The sequence below is a fragment of the Rhinolophus sinicus genome, linkage group LG10 (genome assembly GCF_036562045.2).
Source record: "Rhinolophus sinicus isolate RSC01 linkage group LG10, ASM3656204v1, whole genome shotgun sequence".
NCBI classification, from domain to species: domain Eukaryota; kingdom Metazoa; phylum Chordata; class Mammalia; order Chiroptera; family Rhinolophidae; genus Rhinolophus; species Rhinolophus sinicus.
In genome coordinates, this window is record NC_133759.1 from 30,579,540 (window position 1) to 30,601,638 (window position 22,099).

At 33.6% G+C, this 22,099-nt stretch overlaps 1 protein-coding gene across 2 annotated transcripts in view; it reads right to left on the reverse strand.

Annotated features, from left to right (window-relative positions):
- The window catches only part of CAPN7 (calpain 7), a 34,960-nt gene that overhangs the window by 3,316 nt on the left and 9,545 nt on the right, over window positions 1–22,099 (reverse strand). Inside the window, exons 5-18 of one of the 2 annotated variants that reach the window (XM_019725973.2) lie at window positions 20,970–21,170; window positions 19,157–19,243; window positions 15,608–15,734; window positions 14,744–14,829; window positions 13,623–13,716; window positions 12,927–13,073; window positions 11,461–11,567; window positions 10,393–10,513; window positions 6,345–6,489; window positions 6,106–6,205; window positions 5,683–5,818; window positions 5,042–5,117; window positions 1,401–1,546; window positions 565–627 (exon numbers count right to left, since the gene is read on the reverse strand). In XM_019725973.2, the coding sequence (XP_019581532.2) occupies window positions 565–627; window positions 1,401–1,546; window positions 5,042–5,117; window positions 5,683–5,818; window positions 6,106–6,205; window positions 6,345–6,489; window positions 10,393–10,513; window positions 11,461–11,567; window positions 12,927–13,073; window positions 13,623–13,716; window positions 14,744–14,829; window positions 15,608–15,734; window positions 19,157–19,243; window positions 20,970–21,170 (1,636 nt within the window). The remainder of the gene's footprint in view (window positions 1–564; window positions 628–1,400; window positions 1,547–5,041; window positions 5,118–5,682; window positions 5,819–6,105; window positions 6,206–6,344; window positions 6,490–10,392; window positions 10,514–11,460; window positions 11,568–12,926; window positions 13,074–13,622; window positions 13,717–14,743; window positions 14,830–15,607; window positions 15,735–19,156; window positions 19,244–20,969; window positions 21,171–22,099) is intronic. The other variant, XM_074312825.1, reaches the window with a different exon arrangement.

A 22,099-nucleotide genomic window follows, 5' to 3' on the forward strand; every position in this document is an offset into this window, starting at 1 on the left:
TAACAAAATTTCACATTCTCCAATTCTATGTTAAAGACAAAACTCCTTTACCCCTCTCCCCTCCAGAAGACAACTCCCCACTCTGGCTCTACTTTCTCAAGTCTTTATTTGCCACTGATAGTCAATGTAATTCTCCATTTTAGCTAGGCTAATGTGCTACCTGAGCCCTATCTCCATCTCTCAGCCTTCAATCAAGTTGTTCTCCCTGCCAATAATTCTTCCTCAAATCCTACTCTATACATCTAGCCCACCCAGCAAAGTCCACCTCAAATTCTCCTTAAGAGGTTCATCCACATGGCCTTCCCAAATGACCAAGGTCTGCTTTTAATCTTTCTCTGAATTTCTTATTTCTTCCACAGAATCATTAAATGTTGCTCACTGAAGATCCTGTATTCCAACCCAGATTGGATGGAGGCTACTTACATTTCCCTTATTCCTTTGAATCCCAGAATATTTTTATTTTGTAAGGAATTGTTAAATGTGAAGAATGAAAAGAGTAAGGAAAAAAAGGAAAAGGAATTCTAAGATTTCTGAGATCATGACCCAGAGAAAGAATTCTCTCACCTGTTTTGATAAGGTGTATGGTGAAGGAATCTTTGAAAAAGTAAAGCTGCATGCTGAATATACCTATATTTAAAAAAAAATAAAGTACTGATAAAGTTTATACTTACAAAGACACCAAAGTGATAAAAATATACTGGAAGGCTAAAAAATTAGTTGGCACATATAAAAGTCATTATCTGTAGGTAGCCTGGTATCAAGTCAGGTTTAATGAACTGGGAATTGGGAAGCTAGGGATCTTGTTTTAGTTTATTCTGCTACTGTGTGTGACTCAGGACAAATCACATTCTCTCTAGGCCTTGGCTTCTGCATCTGAAAGATGAAGGAGTGAACTGGCTCCCCAATGTCCCTTTCATTACTAAAAGGCTATTCCAATTGATCTTCTTTACTGCTCTATGGCAAACAAATCTATAAGGACAAAATTACAAAGACTTTCCCAACTACATGAGAGTAATGTTTATAGGCAATTGATTCCATTTCACTAAGTTCAAAGTCTGTTTTTAAGTCAATGAAAGTATTATGTAGACTAGAGGAGTTTTTATTGCTTGCTCTGAATTTATTAGTCCAACATACTACATTATATCAGGACTACACTATTACTTTGAAAACTAAAATGCTCATTAAAAATATTCAAAATGAAAGATTACTTTTCAAAAGTATTTTCTGTAGGAAGCATCATTTAATATTGAATTGCTATATGTACAAACACACCTATACAAAAAATATAGTTAACAATCAATTTTCAGAAATATAGTTTTCTATAGATAATCCCACTTACAAAGCAGAGCACATTATGTACTTTATATTACTGTTTTGTCATTGTATATTGGTTTACTTACCCGTACTGTGTAATGGATTGTGTTCTGTTTTTCATACTGAGAAACCACTAATGTAAAGGTATGGGTCCCAGGAGTGGTCAGCTTTATCTTAGTCAAATAATGAGGGCTGTTAATTCGAATCCCATCAATGTATGGGGGAGGATCAGCTGCAAATAAACAAGTCGGGTTTACAGAAACAGACTTTAGTTTTTAAATTTAAGTTCTATGGATGATGGTAGGGAAAATAATTAAATGGATGGATATCCCCTTAATTGATTCTATCTTCAAATATAATAGTACTAAAGAATTAGAATTTTAATTAAAAACTTTACAATTAAACAATTTAAAACTTCAAATAAAACAATTTCTAATAAGCAAAGGCAATCTTTAGAATACATTCAATGAGGTATAAGATAATCCCTGCTATCTGCCCTATGGTATATTTTTTCCTCCAGTAGAAGATTTTAAAGTCAGGATTAACTTCTTTTTTCCTTTTGAGGAAATTTTTAAAAAGATACAAAGAAGTACATAAAAACTCATGTATATTTTCCACCACTCAGAATTAACGTTTTTTTTTTTTTTTTTTTGCCATGATAGTTTCTTTATAAAATGAAGTCCCTTTTAACTACCACCCTTAGTCTTATTCTGTTCCACTCTGATGGATTTGATGAACATCTTTTCAGGCTTTAACACACATACATCCCTAAAAAAGAATGAATGGGTAAATTTATTTCTGTGAGCATATGTCTAAAAACGGGATTGTATATGTCTTGTTTTTTATCTTTCACTTTTTACTTAACATGTTTTTTTGAGATTCATGTTGTTCTACATAGACTTGGTTTATTCCTTTTAAAACTGCCTGTATAATATTCTATTGTATGAACATAACACATTTTATCTATCCCTCCCATCTAGTTATCCAGACAATCTGGATATTCAGATTATTTCCAATAGTTTGCTTTTACAAACAACGCTGCCTGATATGTTAGTCTCATCATCAAAGCTGACATAATAAATTATCACATGCATGTCAATCACCGTGTCATTTAAGATCAATGCTGTATCTCTTGGCTTATTTAGGAACACTGAATATTTATAATGTAATCTGTTAGAAAAAGATTTTAGTAGCTCAAACAGATAACATGTCTCTAATGCTTAGAGGTGTGTAATCTAGTGTGAAGAGAAAAAGAATAGGCATATTTATGACCTTGGACAGGTTTTTAACATTTCTATGTCTCAGTTTACTCTTCTGTTAAATGGGGAACAAAAATAAGGCCTATTCTATTTATCTCAGAGTGCTGTGATGAAAATAAAACTACAAACCAGAAAGTACTTTGCAAAGGCTAAATCACTGTGTTAAATAAAGACAGAGCATTAAAAAAAAAAATCCAAGTAAACAGAGTAACATTTAAAATTCAAAAGCCATGTAACAACTTAATGCTAGGAATATATTCACAACATTTGTGCCTTTTTGATTGTATAATGACCAACATGTGAAAATGGAAAATTTGGCTGGGTTAACCCAACATTTATCCTTGGATCTACTATGTGTCATGCCCATGCCCGAACACCTAAGGATACTGACTGCTAAGAATCAGTGCCTGCCCTCCACACAGTGTAACGGGGAAAAATGCCCTGATTTCCTATGATAAAGCAAAGCAAAACTCAACAAAACCACTTGTCATCCCATCTCCCCCATCTCTGCCCATTTCTTTCACAGACTACTTGAAAGAACTGTCAATAATTGCTTCCTTACTTCAGTCTTCTCAAACCACTCCAACTGGCTTCTAGCCCACCTCTCTGCCAACTCTGTTCCTGTCAAGGTCAACAATGATGGCCAGGATGCTAAGTCCAATGGTCCCTTCTCTAACTTAATCTTACTTGACCGCTAAAATAGCAATCAGTGCAGTTGTCCATTCTTTCCCTCATGAAATATGTTTCTTCCCTTGGGTTTTGTGAAACCTTACTCTGTATTTAATCAGGTACTCTGTTCAAATTCTTTTGTGGTAACTTTTCTTCTGCTTAACCTTAGGATGTCAGAGTTCAAGGGTCAGATCCGATGTTCATCTCTGTGCCTACAACTCTCTCCATAGATGATTTATACAGTGCTATCTTCAAATGCCACCTATATGTCCCTTATTCTTCAGTCTATACCTACAGTCCCAATCTATCCCAGCATTTTACTCAGAAGTCCAACTGCCTACTCAACATCTTCACTTGGACATCTAATAGTGTATCGCATATTTAACAAAACCAAAAATTAACTTTTGATTTTACTCCACAACAAATCCACTTCCTGCCCACCCCACCTACACTTAACCATCTCAGTAGATGCTACAGCTTTCTGTTGCTCAAGCTAATAGGAATCATTCTTGATAACTCTTTGTCCCCTACATCAACTCAACAAGTCCTGACAACCCTACCGAAATTTGTCCACTCCTCCTTACGTCCACTTCTACTACCTGAAGTTCAAACCACCATTTCTCATAAAATCGCCTAATTGGTTTCTCTACTTCCATTTTTTTGTCCCCTCCAATATATTCTACAAAGAATGTTCTTTTAAAAAAAATCAGGTCACGTTCATTTTCCTGTTCAAGACCCTCCAAAGATTTCGCATCACACTTAGAACTTTGTGGCTCATAGAAACTCATGTGATCTAAACCTGAATGCCTTTCTGACCTCTTCTGATATCACACCTCCCCAGGCCTACTGGCCTTTTTTCAGATCCAAAAAAACAACCTTTTTTCCATTTTAGAGTCCTTGCACTTGCTGTTCCCTCTGCCAGTAATGCTTTTTCCTCTATTTCTTTGCATGACTGATTAATTTTTTGTCATTCAGAGTTCCTCTTATCCCTCTCAAAGAATCCTTCCATGGCCACCCAAACAAAGCAAGCAACGAGTTACTAACACATGACCCTATTTATTTCTTCACACACATGTATTACTATTTTTTTCTTTTTCTTATCTGTCTCCCCAACAATATAAACAGTTCCTATCACGTAGAAGGTGATATAATTTTTTTTGAATGTGAAAACAAAATGGTTTTAATACTATATGTTAAATGCCTCAGAAGCCCTGCAGACGGAAAGAGATTCACTTTGCCTGGCAGAAAGGTTATCTCAGAGGAAATAACACATAAGCTGGATCTTAACTATGTTCATTATGCAGAATAGAGTAAAAGGACTGTGGGCAGAAGGCAAGGAGGAGATTCTTTGCAGAAGAAATTGCAAAAAGAGTGGCAACAAGGGCGGGATGTCTTCAGAAGTAGCCAGTGCCTCACTGAGGGTACTGTGAAAAGAGGGGGCATGAGATAAAGGGGGACAGGCAGGTTAAGGCCATAATGTAAAAGCCTTATACACCATGGTGAAGAGCCTGGAATTTTTGATCAGTGAAAAAAGATACGATTTAAGTTTTAGAAATAAAACTCTGACAGCAATGTGTACGAATGGGGAAATCCTAAATTCCTGAGGTCTTTATCAAAAACAAATCGAAACAAAACACGTAAGTAGCATAAATACCCACCTAGCTGCTTGAGTGGTTTCTATTAGTCTAGCAGCATCATTATTAATTTCTGTATACTATCTAAATGAAATTTGTCATTTTTAACTTAATCATGTAAATAAAATTTTAATGTCTGTGTGAATGTTTGCCTACTAAACTTACCTGGGTAATACACTTTTTTCCCATCAGTCTTGTATACAACCATTGTGATAAATTCTCGATTATTTGCAAAATCATCCTAAAAGCACAAAGAATCCAATGTGGTTAGGAAAATGGGCTCAAAATGCTCTTAAGAGGATAAACAAAAAAAATTCTAATTTTAAGAGCATTTATCTCAGCTGCTTAGTGCTATTAAAAACATTTTTTTTTCCTGGATTAAACTGTCATTTCAATAGGCTGACCATATTGTATGAAGAAATATTAAAAAAGACTCTGAAGCTATTAAAATTATGGTTACCCTTCACAGAATCAGGCCTCATGAGTCAAAATTGCCAACCCCCTTTTAGCATTATCTTAATATTCTTAAGAACTAAAGGATTTATAATCAACATGTAAACCCTCACTAAGAAGCATAAACTCCCTCATGTTTTTCTTCAGAGATGATTTTTGAATAAGACATCTAAATATAAGACTATAAATTATAAATTTCCTTAGAGGGAAATATTCATTTATCTAAGAAAATACTATTTTCACGCCACCTATATAAATGAAACTGCTGGCTGGTGATGAAATTACATATCTTATTCACAATGGTTTAATTATATTTCCAAGATATTGGCATATCATAAGAAGCCTGTTAGTACCTTGTCTGTTATGTGTCTACTAAGCAAAACCCAAACTGCAGCGCCCCCTTGTGGACACTGCACCTCCAATTTGTACTGGGGATTGTTGGCCAGGCTATAGGCATCTTTCACAGGTCCTTGTTTAGCATCCCACGTACTAAAAGATAAAGTCAACAAAGAAGGAAGGAATTAAATTTTTCAGAGCTAAAATATATTACTATTTTAAAGTGTTTCAGATATGCTGAAGTTATTAGGTCTTCTTGTTTTATTATTTAAAATGTTTTTTGGCATAACCAAGCAGCATTAAAGAAAATAACTATTATATGATAGTCATGGGTATGACCAAAAGAGTACATACTAATCTTCCTAAATTAGTGATTTCATTTTAAATGAAAAAAGTGGAGACTATTATAAAACATATTCTGAAATGTACAAAAAAGTTACCTGTGAATACATGTTGATTCTTTAAAAAGACTTGGATTCCAACTCAAATAAATCACATCATAATACTGGCAGAGATCGTCCCATGAAATCCAAAATATTCCTGAAAATTAGATGTCTTTGTTAATCAAAAAAATATCTTAATGATAAATGATTTAAGTCAGTTAAACATTTCACATTGTTAAAGCATGTTATTTATTTAAAGATCAAATGGTATTAAAATTACAAAAAGATACATTTACCATTGTCTATTTTTTGAGCTGTTCGAGGATCAAAGTTTAAATATTTTTGTAACTCTGGGGTCCAGTTTTTCACATCATTTTCACTGTATCTTCCTTTCCAACGTAAATGGCTCCAAGGATTTTTCAGCTGGATAAATCGCAGCCCCTATTAAAAAAACCCACAAAACAACAAAGTTGCGACACAGTTTTAACCGTATTTTTATTAGTTATATGATTCTCTGAATACTTATCAGTTCTTTCCCCGCCAAATCAATTTGAAATTAATGCTCTCTAACACTGTCACCATGTCACATACCTGATCAAAAACTGTAAATGGCTATCTATCCGTAGAGCTATGCTATCCATACGCTAGTCACCAACCACATGTGGTTATTTAAAATAAAATAACATTTAAAAATAATTTCCTTAGTCACACTAGCCACATTTCAAGTGTGCAAGAGTAGCTATGCACTCACTGCACAGCAGAGAATATTTATCTCGGTAGGAAGTCCTATTCGGCAGCGCTGCTTTAGAGCATCAGTTACTTTCTGTCCTTTTAGAGCCTGCTCTACTCTGGCCCCATTATTTTCAGTACTCACACTCCGTGTTATCTTTGCCTCTAGTCTTTCCTCTCACAATCCCATAAACAATCCTTATTCAATCACCTTTAAAGGCATTTGCTCATGCTGTTTCCATTTCCTGGAAGGCCCTCTCTGATCTCTTTTAACTACCCTTCCTTTCAGATCCTGTTTAGCGTCTTCCTCCACTGATTGTCTCTGTGAAGATGGAAGCAGTGAAGAAAAAAGAACATGGACTTTGGAGTTAGAATTAAATGGGACCAAATTCCAGCTCTACTACTTATCAGCTTTATGGGCACTTTGATTTGGTCATTTACCCTCTTTGAGCATTTGTTTATTCATATGTAGTAAAATGAAGATTATAATGTCTTCTAGAAGACTGTTGTGGAGGTTAAATGAAGTAACATGTAAAATACGTAGCATTCAGTAATTTCCTTTTTTTAATAACTACCTCTCCTCTAAATTTTATAGTGCTAACAATCCATATTACACTAATTTAAAACAAATAATATCCTATATTGTTTCCTATTCATGGAAATGTAGGAATCTTATCTCTCAAATAAGATGGTAAACTCTCTGAGATGGTAACACTATTAACCTTTTTCAGCAGTCACCACTGAGTTTATGGAAAAGAGTGTTAAGGTTATGGTAAGTGCTCAATAAATACCAGGTGTGTCTATAGAATTGATTACACTGATTCAGAAAAACAAGAGTTTGTAAATTCAAAAGTATTTGTCTTATTTCAAGCAGTCAACTTAGGAAATTGTATCCTTTTTCTAATGATGTCATAAATCAAACTGTTTTGGAAACTTAAAAAAAAAAATCCTTCGGTATTTTAAATGTGGCAAATCTTGGCCTGGGGTAATGTGATTTCTGGACATAAGCAAGACTCATTTATTTCGGGTTATATTCCCTAGAATCTTCATTAGTAATTTATTTTCTCAATTTCTTCTATACCATTTGTGCCTCATTCCTGCCCCTACCACACATCAGCCAACAGACACAGAACTCTAATTCCTTGTTTATAAAACCTAGTTCTACATGAGCAGAAAATCTGCCGATTTCAGGACTCTCTCACTTCTTAAAAAAAAAGAAACATAAAGGAGAGGAAATGACTACTAAACTTTTCAGAGGTAGGTCCCAGGCATCACTGACATTTAAAGACACTAAGATATGGCTGTAGGTTTTGTCTGGGTAGAGAACCAGCAATTCAGGGGGCCTTGAATAGGGGAAGAAATGCTAGAAAACTAAAAAAAAATCTGGTTTATAATAAAACATCTCACTGCCAAAGTAATTTCCAAGTGGCAGAAAAGGAAAAGCCTTGGACAGATTCAGAAATCCACTGGTGAGACATGTCTGGGCTTAGAGACAGCAGCCTGACACTGAGATGTACCTTCACAGTAGACTAGGGAACAGCACCTCAAGGAGGAGACAAACAACAACAACAACAACAACACACACACACACACACACACACTCACAAACACCCCAAATAAGGATTGAGACTAAAATGAAGATCTTAGAATATGCAAAAGATTAGCAGTCAAAAAGGATAATACTTTCATGCAAGTATTAATAAGAAAACCTTATTAAGTGAAGAAAGTGATGAATGACAGAAGACTGGGAGTAGCTTTAGTCAAAGATGAGGCTCATCTGCACAAAAGAGATTCTAGAGATAAATGCCTGAATGAAATAAATATGGAAACATTTTTAAATAGAAATCAAAACTAAGGAAGTATCTCAAAATAGACAAGAAAAATAACATAAAAATGGTGAACCCAGAGAACTCTACAAATATATACTCCATAAAAAATACTGGAGAAAACCCCCATAAATTTTAACACACATGAAGAAGCTTTTAGTTAAAGATCAACCATGTCCACAAAAAGTTCATGTAAACAAAAGGAAATTGGGGTGAACTCCACAGTGTGAGATGTCTGCTCAAGCTGGGTCAGTAACTTTCACAGAATCACCAAGAGAACATGAGCCTTATTACAACGAAATACCTGTTACCAGGCCACAGTTTCCTCCCTCTACACATGTTCTAAAATGCCTTAATCCTTACAGAATAATTGCCATGTGGAATTGATACTGTGTGAATAATGCTACTGATCTTTTACTAAAAAAGCTGTTAATGTGAAATTCTTACTTTACTGGCATTAAGCAATTTTTTAATACTTTGGTTTCATATCAAACTACAAGTGCGTATTTTTCTCATAAACATGTTATTTGTCTAGTTTCCTTTGCACAATCCAAACAGTCATATTCTTCAAAGGAAATGATATAATATTCAGAGAAATCTTCCTCTAATTCAAGCTTATTTTCATGTTAACTGTTTCATTATCTAAATTTAAATCTTTTGCCTCAATACTGGTCACCTATTAAGACCTACCACAAAGGATGTTCTAACAATAAAATTATATACATAGTACTAAATAATAGTAACTGTTATTCCCAATGTTTTGATTGTTTATGGCAAATTACTTTCTAAAACACAAACCTCTCAGCTCAATTTCACATAAATTTTTATATTTTTTAAGTAGTCAACTTTTATGCCATATTAAAAGAAGACATAATTCTACACAGTATGGCTGGTGGGGGGAGGGAGCAACAATCCTGGCTGATTTAGAAGGCCTTGAGGCTATAAATTTTTAAATGTTTCACCAGGTCCCTACTGCCTTCGTAATTCATATAGTTTCATATGCCACAGAAGAAAATCTAATACACAGTGGCATCCCGTTATTGCTGACTGATCACTACTTCTTTTTAGAAGTTAAAGCAGGAAATTGAAAGACACTGCTAGTTGAAGCTTCCCAGTGAGTAGGCAGCTTAGGTATCATACCATTAGGGAAAAAAAGAGTCCTTTCTCAATACAATCTTTGTATCTTCTAATCCAGAGAACAGATCCATTTTTCGGTTAAACGTAATCACCTGAGAAGGAATGAAGTCAACCATTCCAACATCTGAGCACAGAGAAAGGGTCTGAAAGGCCAGATCACATGCAAGGGCTGCTTGGAAGAGAAACACTTGCAAACCCACTGGCATGTTTCTTATTCATAGGTATCGTATGTATGTATGTATATATGTATGTATGTATGTATGTATGTCTTTTCACAAGTTATTTACTGAATGTCTACTATGCTCTAGAATCTAACACTGTGATTGACTCCGAATACCAACATGCAGCCCCAAATCTTGAGGGCTGTGTATTCACCTCAACTCTTGCTACTTTTATGGAAAAGAGAAAGATGCACATAGTATTTCTGTTCTGCAATCAATGTCTATGCTGTCACTGTCATTACAATTCCCATCTTTTTATTTCATAATTCCCAATGGTAGAGAGGTCAAGCTGTTAAATTTAACAGGTAGAATGATTTTCAAACTTCACCTAATCCTTAATTTGTCAGTATTCAGAAGTCTAATATATCATTTGGGATCCTCGCAAGGTCTTATTAACAAGAAAAACACGAGAAAAAAATTTTAGGCAAAACCTTGACTTCTCTAATGTCCAAAACAGCATATGCATGTGTGGGAACCAGACCCCATTTCTCTCCTTCAGCCTCAGTCATCATTCCAGTTGACGCAGTGATGAGGACATCCCCTTTGTGAAACCTGGAATAAGCCCAAGGACAAACAACTGAAGGAAAACACATTTGTAATCTCAGATCATACCATCTTTTCTTGAATAGTCCACATGAAAATTTCCACAAATCTGGAATCTTTTCTAAATTAAGCTATTCCCATACCCCCTGAAGAACTTCCAATAAGTATATTTCTATTTCACAGCACATCAGATAATTTATCCCTATCAATGAAGGGAGAAAGCAAATTTTTGCTCCAAAAGACGCATTAGAGCTGATTGTCCGGCTAGGTCTTATTTTTGGGGAACCAGGGTACTGTATAGACAATTTTCCAGTCTCTATAGGTTAACAATGCTTTTTGAAGTAAAGGGGGCTGTATCCATCCACTGCCTTAAGAGCATACAAAATAGGGCAGCTGGTTGGCTCAGTTGGTTAGAGCACAGCGCTCATAACACCAAGGTCGCCAGTTCGATTCCTAGATGGGCCAGTGAGCAGCACCCTACACAACTAGATTGAAAACAACAGCTTGACTTGGAGCTGATGGGTCCTGGAAGGGCACACTATTCCCCAATTAAAAAAAAAAAAAAAAAAGTCTGAAATAACAGCCACTCCCTCACCTGTATGTAAATTATCCATTTAAGGCTTAAGTTACCTTCCTCTTTATGTTCTCAGACTTCTCTTTTCTCACCTTACCTCAAATTGGTAAGTACTAGGGAAGTACAAAATAATTTTTCCATATTACATGTCACAGATTCAAATGTTTTAGATTATCTATAATTTGGATTAACTATATATCCATTAGTGAGGATAATTAAAGGCCAACTGTAGTAAGTACATAAAGTGGAGCCTTTTAAAAAATCAAATTTCCTAATAACTGAATAACTGAAAATGACAGCCTCTGAAATATCTATTCTAAATAAGACATGAAGTTTTTGAAATAGCCTCCTTTAGTACACAAAAAAAAAAGAAAAAGTTTACCTTTGATAAAGCATTCTGAATGAATTATCCTTACTGAAAGTTTGACTATCTGAATGCATTGCAATCCTTTCTGGTATCCACCCAGTCAGTGCATGAAGATCAATATTCTGCAACATAAACACATTTCAGGACAGTCAACATTTTTTTTCAAGCTCTTAAATACATCCCCAGGGTGCTATTAAATCTCATAGATTTGGTATAATGATTTTGATAAGAATAAACCAGGAGGTAGTAAGTTGTTTTCTACCAGTAATAAACTTCTTATTTAACTCAAATTACTACCTGGATTTAAGCACAAGCTGATCTTTTCCTTACAATCTTTGCTGCTTTTGCTGAATACAACAGAATTGTTTTATGAATAAATATGATGAAAACTCAAAACATGTAACAGAAAAAACTGCTTTAATGATGGTGATGATGATGATAGTCACTCACCATTTCGTGACTTTTTACAAAACGATAGTAACTTTCCTAATGTTTTACATATATTCTCATTCTTTCTCTCTCTCAGCTGCACTGGGTAAATTAACAGGTGATAGATTAGAAAGCCAAACTAAAAATATTTGCAGGATAGAACCATTGAGCATGTAGGCTGGGAAGAGATTTTAACATCCTATTGCATTTAAACTCTGATCTAGGCATTCTCTGACTAGCATTATTAGAACCAGAACAATGAAGGAGGCTGGGTACTAGGCAAAGGAAATTAGTCAGATATGAATGATGGGCGATTTGCATATATTACATCATTTAATCTTTACAACTCTGAGAGGTGGATATTATTCTCATATTACAGGCAAGCAAAGAGGCTAAGAAAGGTTAAATACCTTTTCTAAGGCCACAAGCTAGTTAGCGTCACAATTCAGTCACGCTAATCTAATTTCTGGTTTAATTCACACAACTAAAGGACATTGGCATGCATCTCGATTTTACAGGTTGCATTAAGGTTGGGAAAAAAACACAAAAAAACTCCTTGAACCTGAATTTACCAATCAAAAAATACATATAAGATGACAATATGACACATCCCTTTGATCTGAAGAGGATTTTTGGAAAGGTACATGTTTAAATGGCCTGTATCCCAACATAATAGCAGACACATACATTTTAGGCTTTCCTGAATACCAAATTTACACAGCAGGTCCTCGGATAACGTAGTTTCTTTATAATGTTGATTGGCTGCCGTAGAAACTAAACTCTTGTTTATATCAATTAGCCTGTAGTAAAATTGGTTTCATTATGTCATTCTGCTTAAAGTTGCAGAACCTACGGAAGACATTAGGTGAGGACTTACTGTACAATGTGCTAACCTTATTAAAAACAATGTACTCCCATAATAAAATCAATATTTTTCAGAGACTGATAATGTTTTCTTTTCCTTTAAACAAAAATATCATCTATAATTTTTCATATTTAAAATAGTCATATTAGATAGCATAAGTCTGTGTCTGGATCATCCTATTACTTACTGAATTGGATCCTGGGAAATCATATCCTCCCATCACTTTCATGTATGCTTTTTCAATGAGAGAAACCCATAATTCACTTTTGTTGTTAGAATAAGAACAGAGTAATTCTCCCTTATGATCAACAGGTAATTGGTCATCAATTATCACCTGGAGAAAGATAACATTAATTTTCTTAGGTGGTACAAAATATCTTAAAATCTTTTCTATCAAGAAAAAAACACATCTTTCATACTGGTAAAATGAAGGCATAATACGCCTATTATTAAGGTAACGATAGTTTCCTATTTCTAGAATCTAATCAGTTTTAAAACATTACATGATCTCTTAATTCTAGTTACAAACTAATCTCCCTGTCAGGTGTTAACCTTGAGCCAAATGGTTAAATGTTATGACTCTACCATCAAAATTATTAAGTATTCTAGAAATATACATTATATCTAAAATAATTACTTTTTGGAACATTCTATAAATTTTCCCAAAACCATTTAAAAAAAAATTTATACTTGTCATGGTTTTTATTTTTAATTATTAACATGTTACTGTTAGTAATATGTATAATATAAAAAACTCGAAATCAACAAATGTTTAAATGTTTACATGTAAATGTTTACACAAGTAGCATTTCTTAATGATTTTACTTAAGATGCAAAGGTGGGGAAGGGAGAGAGGTTTGGGGTGGGAAAAGACATTATTCACCTTTCTTGGGACACCATTGAGGTGAAGTTTTACCATATATTTTCCACATGGATTGTACTCTGGCTCACCATCCTTATTCTGAGGGTAAATTATGCTTTTGTAAGGAAAATAAATATTGAAATACCAACATTAATATTCAATATAACTACTATGCAGGATATGTTTTATTTAGACATATGCTATTATCTTGGCAATTTTATTAAAAATAACCATGAGAATGTTTTTTCTATATAAGCCTAGAAAAAGAATTTCTCCCTAATTAAAGTGCTTTTTTAATGTAGATAAATGAAGACAGTATTTATGAGAGCATACATAAGTTTCACAATACTCTGAAAAATGCTGTTTTTAATTACATACTCTAACAAATTTTCTATTAAGTAGATATATTTTAAGCCAATTAAGTAATCTACTATTGGCCCCAAAAAGTAAAAAGAAAACGATTTAAATTAATCACAACTGAGGCAACTAATTACAAATCTGACAGAGATAAAATTAGTACAACTCTGATATAGTTCCACATAATTATCCAGTAAGATACTTGCAAATCTTTGTAGTTTCAGGACTTAACACACAAAAATCACTCAGGAAAAATTGTATGAAAAATTAATGATGCTTAATTATTATAATGAATTATGTGAAGCCAATAAAACTTTTAAATTAATAATATAGTTTATTTAACCCAACATTTCCAAAATATGATTTTGACATGCAATTAACATAAAAATTTTACATTTTTTTGTGCTAAGTATTCAAAATCTGACGCATTTTAGACTCACAGCCCATCTCAATTCAGACTAGCTATTTCAAGTGCTCACTATCCATCCACAGGTGGCTAGGGGTTACCATACAGCACAATTACAAACATGACATGACTTTACTTTGAACAATTTCATTTATTTCAAGACATATTTATTCTATATATATTAACTGTATGTGCATACGTCCTTAGACTGTTTTAGCAAATCTGTTCACATTCACAAATTGTCTGCTTAATACATGGGTCATAATATTCTGAGGGATATGCCCTCTTCATTTTCTGTGTCAATAAGGCCTAAGTTTTAAATTTCTAGTTAAGAGACCATTATATGAAAAGGGCTAAAGGGATAAATATAAAATTTTACCTGGTAATCAACTTCTTATTAAATCGTCTTTCATAAGCTGCACTGATAGCCAGTGATGCCACAAAGGAACAATCTGATACTATTGTCTGTTAATAAGAATTTATGAATATATTCATTCATTCAGGTAATTTCAACATTACCACAGTATTGTACCTAGCACCTGACTTTTAATACCAAATATCTTGACTGTTGCTTGAGTAGGAAAACAATAGAAATGCCATACTGCCAACATACACATATTTTGTTCAAATTCTAGAAAAATCAAATAAAGCATTTCAGTGAACTTAATTTAGAATAATTAAATATGGATGATGCATTCCTTATGCAGATAAAGCATACTGAATCACACAGTTTCTAATGACAAAAATATTTAAAGTATTTTTAAAAGTTGTTTTATTATAACACGACCAATTAAGATGAACATGCATATCAAAAGATTCCTCAATCACAGTTTTTCAGGATCATTATTTTTATATTAATATGGAAGACATTTGTGATTTCAATGCAAGACCTAACTAAAGTTTGCAATAAAGCCATATTGTTGTTCCAACTATGAAGTTTTAAATAAGCCCAATATCTATCTTTTATACCTATTCTATTACCAAAGGTGAAATGCAGACTCACAACTTTCTCATCTGCAAGCACGTATCAATAAATAAGGTTTATATAAACATCTGTTTATATAAAAATTGCTCAAAACAATTATTCATACTTTTATTAACTCAGTATGTCTAAGTCAAAGTGTGCAGAATAATTTTTCCATGTATTTGTGTAATAAAAAAATCTAAGAAAAAACTGAAACTTACATGCAAATTACTTTAAAATGTTAGGTTTCATAAAAAATTATACAAAATAAATGTTTACCTGCTTTATGCTGAAACTTGACACAGTATAAATCATTGTAGGATTGTTGGTGAGGTCTTCTGGGCGTACCCACTTAGAAAATGTAGCTTTTTGTTTAGGTGATAATGGTAGCTTGCCCAATCTATCACTGAGGTAATAAAAATTAAGAAACAATAATAATAAAATTAATCTTAAATGGTGACTCAAAACCGAAATTAAATTTCCTAGCTAATTTTTTTGTTGTTTTTGGTGTAGTGATCATAGCTATATTTATGTCATTCTAAAACAATTCTCTGGTCAAACCTGGCTCTTTACACTTAACTATGAATCCAGTCAATCTGATCATCCTCCTCAATTAAAAAAAAAATACACAGATAACTGAAAACAGAAGAGCAACCTAAATTCATCTATACTTACTTTAACAATATTAGTTTAATGCATGGCCATATTTGAGAAATTTAGTTTCAAAAAATGGAACCATTAACAATACAAGCTGATTCACTCAAAAGGATCTAGGAAGGTACAGAGCTTTATGTTGGTTCTGGAAAAACTCTTCTCTGCAAGGCTAATAATAGGAGTAGCTATTAAAATTACTGAGTAATAACCATAGTCCTGGTATTATGCTGAAGCATTTTACATACATTATTCACTGAATACTCAAAACAATTCTATTAAAGCAAATATTTTTGGAAAAGGCTTAAAGTGATTACGTAACCTGCCAAGGTCATACAGCTAAGTGGCAGAACTGGTATTTGAATCCAGGTCTCTGGTGCCAAATGCACCATGCTTATCCATTACCCTCTATTCAATGTGTGTTGGAAATATACAGGGTATTATTTCTCTAAAATTGATGTATAGTACAAAATAAAAAACATCTAACTTTTCTCACACCTCTTCTAGAGCAAGGGCAACAGACCTTTGGGTTTCAAAAGATTTCTAAGATAATATAAGGTATATGATATGCAAACTGAAACAAATGTAACATTGGTTTTTCAAAGACTGTTCACAGATATTAGGAGAAAGACAGTTTTGTAGTCATGTGTGATCTGCAAACTCCTGGTTTAAAGTATAGGTTTTTGCATTGGAGTACATCTCTACACGCTAATAAGCCCATGTTTATTGTAAATCTCTTAGAGTAGAATATTGTATATAACTCTTCTCAAAGTACTTTGCTGATCATCTCATAGAGCTCATAGAACCATTAGTGTTGTAGGTAACATTTTGGTATCTGTGTAGTATCAGAAACTGACTGTAAACAGAAGGTGAGCTGAGTGAATTCAGAAGAATTTAAATACAGACATCACAAAATTTTGAGGGGAAAAAATAAGGTTAATTCAAATCTATAATCTAATTATTTAGTATTATTAACCTGTCATGTGAATCATAATACAGAGTAAATCCAAGATTCCTTAATATTTATTCTCAAAAATGATCACTAAATTATCAAATTCAATTTTCTTTTCTAATAAAGATTTAAAAACATATATATATATATTTTGTTATAATATATGACCAGAATAGAAAAAATATTTTAAAAATCACTCAATCTTTCTACCAAAGAGTCATAAATTATGAATCCTTTTCCCATCAGTCTTTTATCTTTGAATTTAAAGATGTTTACTGTTACTTTTTCTTCTGATTGTTCTCACCATAAAATAATCTAGAAAACAAGGAAAAAATCTTGCCAGTTAGAGTAGTTAATTTTAGTATTTATTCTTAATTTTTCTCCAAATTTAATGAATTATTTACCAAGTACCTCCTATATACCAGATATTGTGCTAGATAGTTGGCTGCAACTTAATTATTCCAACTGTGACAAGTGCTATGGCTAAATTAAGGCAATTTGCATGGTATTACATTTTACTCTTTCAATTGTATTGTAAGCATTTTCCTGTTATTTAATTCTTGAAAACTTGATTGTTCATGGCTATATAACCTTCTTCTTTGACATTGTTGTATGAGCACTAGAATATGATTTATCTTAATTTGTGCGTATTACACCAAGATTGGAACTAGAAGTTTACATCTCTACTTTCATATAATTATTTAAGAACATACTAGAATAATTGATTCATATTTTCATAATTATAATAAATAAGTAAATATCTTTTATATAAATCTTTTTGACTACATTTGTAAATACTTTATTTAGAATTGGTTCCCTAAAGTAAAATTACTGGTCAAAGGGGTAGAAACATTTTAACAACATTTGAAATGTACAGCCAAATTGTGTAATATAATTTAGAATTTAATGAAATAATTATTTTCCTGTTAACTCTTATTATACAGTGCTTGCTATATAACAAGCACCATAATAAGTGCTCTATATTTCATTAACTCAATGATGACTGCAACTGTATACAGTAGGTTCTGTTATTATTTTAAAATCTGAGGCAGATTTAAAAACTTGTGCAGTGTCACACAGGACATGAAACTGGACAGCTTGGCTCTAGAATCTGTGCTCTTAACATCCATGTTTATAAAGCTTCTCAGATATAAAAATGGATTAGATCCCAATCAGTAGCTAGCACCACGCAGCTGCCTAAGTGAAAAAGAAATTAGGTTGACAACATACTGGCTTTGAGATATCTAACTTCTGCCCACCCAAGAACAGCAAAATATCAGAAATGAGAAAGGAGCTCTTTTGTTCTTTATAGAGCCTTTCATAGATCCTGTATATAATAAGCATTCAACTCTCTGATGTTTTCTGATAATATAACATGTTCATCGCAGAAATTTTGAAAAATGTTTTAAGAAGTTAAACCACCCTCACCCAATTTTGCTACCTATAAATTACAACTCTAAACATTCTGGTGTATATCTTTACATCATTTTTCCTATTATCTATAAATACATAAAAAAAAATGGATGTTATATGCATAATTTTCTTTTTTTTTTTACTAGATTGCAAGCATTTATTTTCCTACACTTTTCAAGAACTTATTTTTTATGGGAAGCATAATATTTAATATAATAATATGGATATACCATTATTTAATCATTCCCATATTATTGAATAATTTGTTTCAATAATTTTTGGTGATAACAGATGCTTTGATGAATGCTATTATATATATATATAACACCTTTGACTGAATTTTGATTTCCTTAGGAAGACTAGAAGCTGAGACTCTTGAACCAAAGAATATTTTTAAGTCTCTTGACATAAGCTGCCACTGTACGGGAAGGCTATGCTAACACTTTCATAATTAACCCTCTCTTGAATTGTATCTTCTTAGTAAACAACGTTGTCATTCTGTTCCACTTTTTCATCCAGTTCTTTTCACCAAATATTTAGTCAGTACTTACTTTGTGCCAGGTGCTGTGCTAGACACTGAGCATAATGTTAGGCAAAAGGAACATGCGCCACTACTAGGCAAATGGTAACAGAGGTACTCTTACTGGGTTGCCCCACTGCCTCTTCATAGCCATACTTCTCTTCCAAACAATTTTTTTTTAATACAAATTTTACTTTCAAGGCTATGAATTTAACTGGATTTTAGAGTATGGAAAAAGTACTAAAAACTTTAAATAACTTTGGAAGTAAAAACTGCAACAATGCTTATTTACCAGAAAGGCATCGGATAGGCAAAACGTTCCCTTAGGTCAATATTCATGAAAGGAACATATTCTATACCGTTTATTTTTGATGTTGTCCTGTAAAACACACAAAAAGAAATCTAAAGTAAATGTTCAATTCTACCTTAATTACCAAACTTATTTAAATTCCTTAAAATTTAAATGACAAGGTATAGTACTTATAATAAAATTAAACTAACAATCTCTTCTTGTTGATAACTTTATTTGGACAAAATTTTCACAAAATAGTTTAATACCAGAAAATAACTGATTCAATTCAATTCCTAAGAGTTACTCTCTTAAGACTGACATCCTTCACAACAAAACAACAATCTCATGACAGGCCTACAATAGAGGTATTGAAAGAGTCCTTGACACCAAGACGCAAAGTGAATTCTATCCTAAGTCCAAAGGGAGAAAGCAATGGCTTAGTTATTTTGGGATTTAAAAAATAATTCTGGAAAATAACGTTCTCTATATTTTCTGGGTATGAGACTATGGAAAGGGTAGTAGAAGGAAGTGTTATAGATAACAGCTATGGCCTTCTTGACAAATTAAAGAAACATGGTTTGTAGTAAACTTGTGTATTTTCTTCATTTTGGGTACATATTTATTTGTATATATTAACTATTTCCTTTTTCTGTTTCTTTCCTTCATTTTATTTAGAAGTAGTTGCAGGGTAATTTCACAACTTAATTTCTAGGTAACAATATTTAAGGAGACTGTGACTGAATTTGAGGACCAATTAATACAGTAAGTGACGGATACAATGACTATGTATGTACTCATTTTGAGAAGATGAGAGTTTTTCATTTGTATGGATACCTGCAGTTTATTAGGCAGAAATATAGTTATTTTGTTGTAGTATGGAACTTCAAATGTGTGCAGAAGAAAGCTTTTGGATGCAGAATAGCCCAAGTTTTGGACTGTTACTAATTTATTGTCTTTCAACTCCAAAACCACCTTTTTTATCCGGCTCTGTGTTGTGTTAGTTCGTATGTAATTTTCCTAGGCAAAGAGAGCCCGACTAGTAGGAGTAGAATTAAAATCTACAGCAGGAAAAGAAAGAAAAATGCCCTTAGGTGGATGCTACATAGGAAGGAGCACTTGCAGCTCAATTTTAGGAAACTGAAAATGAGCAACTACATGAGCTCTAAGCAGACTGGATCTCTTCCAGAGACCAACTGAAGCACAGCCATACGGGCTCAGAATGTAATAGAAGATTTCCACATCACTGTTGTTTTGCACTTTTAACATCCCTGAGGCTCTACCAGACACTGAACTGGCTTCCTAGACCAGGGGTTGGCAAATTCTATAAAGGGTCAGAAAGGATATAGTACTGGCTTTGCAATGAGATCTCTATCACGTATTCTGTTTTTTGTTTTCTCTTTTACAGTCCTTAAAAAAATGTAAAAACCATTCATAGCTTAAGGCTTCCCTTTGCTGACCCTTGGCCTAGACTGCAATTTTTTTCCCATTAGGGCTCTGGTTACAAAGTTGCATACATGACTGATTGGTCTGCCATACCTCTATTTTGCTCCCTAAACTTTACTGCTAAATTTTGACGAGTGCTAGGATTTTCAGAAAACAAATGTCTAATAGAAATGCTGATACTAAAATATATTAGCACAAATCGTAAGTATTTCAAGTTGTGACTATATGAATATATAATCTATAATTACACAACAGCATTACACGTGATAATAAAGATGTGAACAGGACTCAGCAAACCTAATGAGAATAAAATTACCTGCATGATTATGTTAACAAAATTGTTCATTACAATGAATTATAACTGATTTACCTGAGAACTTCTATTTCTTCTGCTGTATATCTCGGTCCTTGTGCATCACTTGACTGTGGACTTATAAATAGCTGAGGTCTTTCAAGGAAGGGATTAGTTCCTAGTGGAAAATGTGCTCTCGTTGGAGGTGGCTTTGGTTTAATATTTGTTGACTTGATTTTACATAATGGCTTTGTTAAAGGCTCACTCAATGCTTCTGCTCTATAATAAAAAGAGGTATAGAAAAACTGTTTTAGTTTTTCTTCTCACATTTAAGATTTCCAGAAAACAAAATTTACTTCAAGAACCAGTCAAGCATTCCTAATATAAAATTAGTATATAAAATTCTTACATACCAGTCAACTGTTCATTACGTAAGCTACTCCCAAAGGTATTTTTGCAAACAATATTTTTTTTCCCTCCCCTTCTTTCACCTCCCCGCCCACTCCAGTTCAAGCCGTTGTTTCTCAGTCTAGTTGTGTAGGACACAGCTCCCGGGCCCATGCTGGTATTATAAGCCTTGCGCTCAACCCAGCTGAAGCAGTTGGTTGCCAGTCATCAGTCGGCCACTCACAGCAGCTCATGGCTGCTCTCGCTGGCTGCCGGCTGCTCATGGCAGCTCATGCCAACCTCTCGCTGCCCACAGCAGCCCAGCTCCAGGGAAAACCGTTGTTCACAATCTTAGCTGTAGAGGGCGCAGCGTGCTGGTCCATGTGGGAATCGAACCAGCGACCTTGGCGTTAGGAGCACAGCGCTCCAACCACCTGAGCCACTGGGCCAGCTGCAAACAATATTCTATGACACTAATTGAACACTTACTGCATGCCAGATACTATGCAAAGTAAGGGGGATACAAGAATGTATAAAGCACAATCCCTACTCTTAAGATGGTCATAGTTTTGTGGGGAAAGAAAAATGCTAGAATGGAAGTTTTACATGTGATGAATGCATAGCAGAAGATATTAACTTAATTAACTGGGAAGATAGGGTGAACTAATTTTTTCTGAACTGATGTTTGAGCTGCAGAGAAATCCATCTAGGGAGTGAGGGAACATTCTAAATAGAGAGAATAGCATATTCAAATGTGCAGAAGTATGAAACATCATAGTGAGAGTAATTTCAAAACAATGAATACAGACCCCGTGAATGGT